The sequence below is a fragment of the Octodon degus genome, unplaced genomic scaffold, assembly GCF_000260255.1.
Source record: "Octodon degus isolate 3935 unplaced genomic scaffold, OctDeg1.0 scaffold00033, whole genome shotgun sequence".
NCBI classification, from domain to species: domain Eukaryota; kingdom Metazoa; phylum Chordata; class Mammalia; order Rodentia; family Octodontidae; genus Octodon; species Octodon degus.
The window spans coordinates 15,536,503-15,541,879 of record NW_004524609.1 but is presented as its reverse complement, the minus strand read 5'-3'; the positions used below and the strand labels follow the sequence as shown (position 1 = coordinate 15,541,879).

The 5,377-nt window shown below is 46.3% G+C and overlaps 1 protein-coding gene across 1 annotated transcript in view; it reads left to right on the top strand.

Annotated features, from left to right (window-relative positions):
- Positions 1-4,607: 4,607 nt before the first annotated feature.
- The window catches only part of LOC101579667 (fas-binding factor 1-like), a 4,463-nt gene continuing 3,693 nt past the window's right edge, over positions 4,608-5,377 (top strand). The window contains exon 1 of the mRNA XM_023714126.1: positions 4,608-5,329. Coding sequence (XP_023569894.1) covers positions 4,862-5,329 — 468 coding nt within the window. The 5' untranslated portion in view covers positions 4,608-4,861. The remainder of the gene's footprint in view (positions 5,330-5,377) is intronic.

Genomic DNA, 5,377 nt, shown 5'->3' with positions numbered 1-5,377 from the left:
TGGCATGTGGTGCTGGGGGATTGAACCGCGGTCCCTATGCTTTGCTAAGCTTGTTCTAAGTAGGTGCTCCAGACCACTGAGCCATCTCACCAGCCCCAATGATATAAATACTTTGGGGACATTTTGAAATAATATTTATTTTGTAGTTCAAGAAGAAGATTAATGCGATGGATGGTGCTGATGACTTTCTCAGCCACCCAGAACACCCTCCGAGGATAGTGAGTCACCTTGCACCAACTGTGACGATATGGTGCTGCTATCTGAGCACCCAAGAATGGCCTGCAAAGGTAAGAAAATGCAGTAGGAAAATGCAAGGCTTTCAATGGATATCACAATACTGGGTGTACCTGTTGTTGAGCACTGTGCCGTGGAGCTTAGATGTGTTACAGTGCTATTTGTGCCAAAGTGTGCTTTGTATCAGCATATGAGGAGAGGTCGTGTACACTCTAGCCACAGAGCAGCAAGCATCCTACAGCTCTTTCTTAGTGTAAGGGTCATTCCCAGGGTTTTTGTTGACTCTGCTTCCTTCTGTACCTGGTTCATTATCAAGTCAGAAAACTGTATTCTCTACTTGGAAAACTCTCATTAGATTCCTTGCTAATCCCTCTTCTAAAACTAAGATTTGTTCTGTAACCATGTGTGGTGGATTGACAACTGGTAATCAACTTGTAACATCCAGCTGAACTCAGTTAGTGTGGTCCTAGGTATGCAAGGCCCTTCTGAGGGCTGTTGCAAGAAAAGCAAGAAGAGCTGAAGGAAAAGAAGCTGTCGGAAGCTGTTTGTTCTCTAGGGGCTGTTGGTTCTCCTGCAGGAGCTTGTCACGCAGCTTTCCTGATGAACTCTGCTGTCGTCATTGTTGAAGGAGCGCAAGACCTTGCTGTCACTGCGGGTAGCTATGGTTCACTTTGGGGGATCTCTGGTTCTTATTCTGAGCATTGCTTCCTGACTCCAGAAGGGAAGATGGTGTACTATTCTGTGTCCTGGAGAAGGTTATTGCGCTGGGTTTCCCGCTATCAACTAAGTTGTTCTCCTTGTCTAAGAAACTCAGTACCGTGGCACTGGTGGTGGCTGTGGTACCTCTCGGGGGCTGTGCTTCTTATTTTGAGCGTTGCCCCCTAAACCTGGTGCAGATCCTCCCGCCTGCTAGCTCAGAACTTCCTTCTTCTGGCGCAGACTTTCCAGCTTCTGCCATGCACCTTAGAGCACTTCCACCACTGACCATTGGAATTCCTGCTGTAAGTCCATGAGATTTTTTTTCTTTTTTCTTTTTTTATCTTTAGGATAGGATGTACAGGCTGCACAGGGTCTCACTGCATAGATCAGACTCGTGGTGATCCTCCTGTTTACAGCCTCCGAAGTGCTGGGATTACAGGCACACACCACCACGTCCAGTCTCAATCACCCTCTCAGGGTGCCCCGGGACAGGGCTGGCATGGCAGGCCTGGGGATGGAACTCCAGGTCCCTGCGTCTGCCAAAGCAAGCATGTTAATCCATTGAGCTATTTGGCCAGTCCTATGAAACAGACTTGCATGAGTCATTGTCACGAGCTCTAGCTCTTTAGTTTGACTCATGCAGGACATTGTCATGGGATCCAGGCCCTTAGCTGGATTCATTTGAGTAGACAGATTTCTGGCACTGTTTGCATATGCCTCTGTGGGTGGCTATTATGAAATAATCCTATAAATTATGTGTCTTATAATTGTTTTCCTTGCAAATCCTGAGTACAACCAAATTAGTACCAATAGTGGGGTCATTGTGGAGATGTTCCCTGGCCATGTGGCTTAAGAACCTCGAGAATTAATTTGGAAAAGTTTTGAGAGACTGTCCAAAGATGCAGCCTCTGTATGCTGTAAAGTATAGTGGAAACTCTTGATGGAGCCTGGAAAATCAGAGTACTGGTGGACATAGAGCCAGTAAAAATGAAGAAGCTCAGGAGGCTTCTGTTGAGAAGGACTTCATTGGCTGCTGGATGCCAGGTAATACGTGTGTGTTGGCAGGAAATTGCTCTGCATTTTGCTTGTGTTTAGAGGTACTACCTGTGTGGCAGAAAAATTTCTTTTCTTTTTTGGTACCAGGAATTGAACTCCAGGCCTCAGACTTGCCAGGCAGGTGCTGCACCACTGAGCTACATCCCTGCACCAGAAAAATTTCAATGTTGTCTACTGCTAGGACCAAGAGTGGAGTCATTGTTGAGACGTGTGATTATTGTTAAGAGCTTTTGGTCAGATACATGTTTGAAATTAAAAGTGAGGAGCCAGCAAGGTGATGTGAAACATTTGGTGAGAGGGGAGAAGAGTAGATTGCAAGGATGCAGTAGAGGAGAACGTGGTTGTTAAGAATAGGACAATGGAAAAATGAACTGAAGCCTTTCACCTGAAAATAAAATTGTGGTTGAATTTCAGGAGATCCCTGTTTTTCAGTCTTGTTAAAAGTTAAAGAGAAGAAATTCCTGTGATTTTAATACTTCTATTTTGATTTGAATGTCATTTTATTTTTTTCATTATTTTTTTAAAATTTTTATTATTTTTTTAAATATACTTTTATTTTATTTATTTATTTATGTGTGTGTGTGTGTGTGTGTGTGTGTGTGTGTGTGTAGTCAGCTCAGCCCACCAGGGGGCGGGGCTGGCTGACATGTGGTGCTGGGGGATTGAACTGTGGTCCCTGTGCTTTGCGAAGCTTGTTCTAAGTAGGTGCTTTAGACCACTGAGCCATCTCACCAGCCCTTGAATGTCATTTTAGATACGTGTTTGTAATCAGGTTATTCACCACAAAGTGTTGTGTTTTTTGTTGTTTGTTTTGGCAGAACCAGGGATTGAACTCAGAACCTTGCCCTTGCCAGGCAAGTGCTTAGTCTACTGAGCCATCACCCCGGCCCCTGGTTTTTGTTTGTTAATTTTAGAATTACACTAGGTTCTCTCAGAGTCTGGAAAACTGGTTGCTGGCTAAAGTGTTGTGGGGGAGGCAGGTAGAAAGGAGTGTCCACTGAAAATCTTTGCTGTCATCTGTTGGGAACTTTGCTGTGCATTTCTACCTTAAGTGTATCAACAGGGCTTTGTGACTCATTGCCAGAGAGTTCGAAAACATCTCCTGGGCAATGAAGGTAGAGCTCAGTCTAAGGCTTAACATCTTTGAGTTCTGTAGCTCTCAGAATGTCTCAGACTTGAGCTATAGAAGTGCTGCTTTCCTCCTCAAGTTGTGACGGCCCTTTCTGTTCCAGGCTCGATTGATGACGTTCTTGGTGAAGTCTTGGGTGATGACAGTTAGTGTTCCTCCTGCCAGATCTTTAAATCTTTAGATCTAGGCCTCCTCCCCCCACCTCCCCCCCTTCTTCCTTTTTCCATGTATGTATTTGGTGCAGGATCTCCCTACACAGCTCAGACTTGTAGTGATCTGCCTACTTTCAGCTTCCCCAGAACTGGTTGCAGCTCAGTGGAAAGGAGAGGAGTCTGCCCATGTCATTGTGCGTGGCTTTCCCCTACGTAGCCCTGTTGGATGGTGCCACCCAGGAAAGATTTCCCAGCCAGCGCCCTCTCATCTCTGAAGATGTACTCACAGCTGCACCCAGCAGTGCGCAGTGCTAATGTCCTGGGTGCTCCTCAATCCCGGCAAGTTCATAGCGAGTTAAGGCCGCAGGACCTGGAGATGAGCTCCCACACAGAGGCCCACAGCTGGGGCTCTCCTGGCCTCCCACTTACTTCTGTGCTTCTCTGCTGTTGATGTTTCAGAACCTGCAGCTTGCTTCCTGAGCTCCCAGAAACCCACGGTGCTCCCCGTGCCTGTCCAGGTAGGGAGTGGGACAGATGGAGGTGCGTCTGGGCCCCAGGGAATCATTGTCCCATGCTCAGAGGCAACTCCAGAGTTGGACATGATAATCTGAAGAGTGTATCACACATGCCTCACGTGACAGCAGCCAGCTTGCTCTGGTGTCTCCCATCTGTGCCCTGCTGTGGGTTTAGCCTCGTGACTTCTAGTAGAGTGGGTGTAATCCTGACAGCATCAGCAGGGTTTTGGAAGTGGCCATCTGGGACAGCTGGGAATGCTCCAAGACACACATGTCCCGCTGGTCCATTTAGAAAGCCTCCCCCATCCCTCCTCTCCTGCCACGGATTCTCCAGTTCTGTCACCTGTGACACCTGAGCCCTAGAAAAGTGGTACTCAGGGCTTCTCCCCGCGACCCAGGAAGGGTGGAACTGTATGGTTCATTTACTCCTGGGGCTGTCATACCACAGCTGAAACAGACACTGACAGAAACCAGATTGAGAAATTCTTAAAAAGAGTACAAGAACTGGAGCAAGAAGTACAAAGACTTAAAAAAGAACAGTCGAACAACATCAAAGACCCAAACATTAAAGAAAATTCTTTAGGATCTGCAAAAGCTAAGCGTGCATTTGATTTCAGTGCCCACAGCCGAAGATATGTAGCCCTAAGAATAGCCTATCTAGGCTGGGGATACCAGAGCTTTGCTAGTCAGGAAGATACAGACTACACCATTGAAGAGAAACTATTTGAGGCTCTGACCAAGACTCGACTGATAGAAAGATAGAAAGCAGACAGACTTCCAACTATCACAGATGTGGGCGGACGGACAAAGGAGTTAGTGCCTTTGGTCAGGTGATTTCTCTTGACCTGTGGTCTCCGTTTCCAAGGAGCAAAGATTCACAAGATCTTAACTTAAAAGATGAAGTCAATGATGATGCCAAAGAGATCCATTACACCCACATTCTCAGTTGGGTTCTCCCTCCAGACATCCGTGTCCTGGCCTGGGCTCCTGTAGAACAGAGCTTCAGTGCTAGGTTCAACTGTCTGGAACGCACTTACCGCTATTTTTTCCCTCGCACTGATTTAGATATTGTAAGGATGAATGATGCAGCTCAGAGGTACGTTGGTACCCATGATTTCAGGAACTTGTGTAAAACGGATGTAGCAAATGGAGTGTTTAATTTTCAGAGGACTATTTTGTCTGCTCAAGTACTACTAGTGGGGCAAAGCCTAGGTGAGGGGAGATGGCAAGAACCTTTCCAGTTATGTCAATTTGAAGTGACAGGGCAGGCTTTCCTTTATCATCAAGTCTGCTGTATGATGGCTGTCCTCATTTTGATTGGCCAAGGAATGGAGAAGCCAGAAGTTACTGATGAGTTGCTGAATATAGAGAAAAATCCCCAGAAGCCTCAATATAGCATGGCTGTGGAGTTTCCTCTAGTCTTGTATGACTGTAAGTTTGAAAATGTCAAGTGGATCCATGATCAAGAGGTTCAGGAGTTCAGTGTTACTCACCTGCAGCAACTATGGGTTAGTCATGCCGTCAAAAGCCACATGTTGGGGCTGGTGAGATGGCTCAGTGGTCTAAAGCACCTACTTAGAACAAGCTTAGCA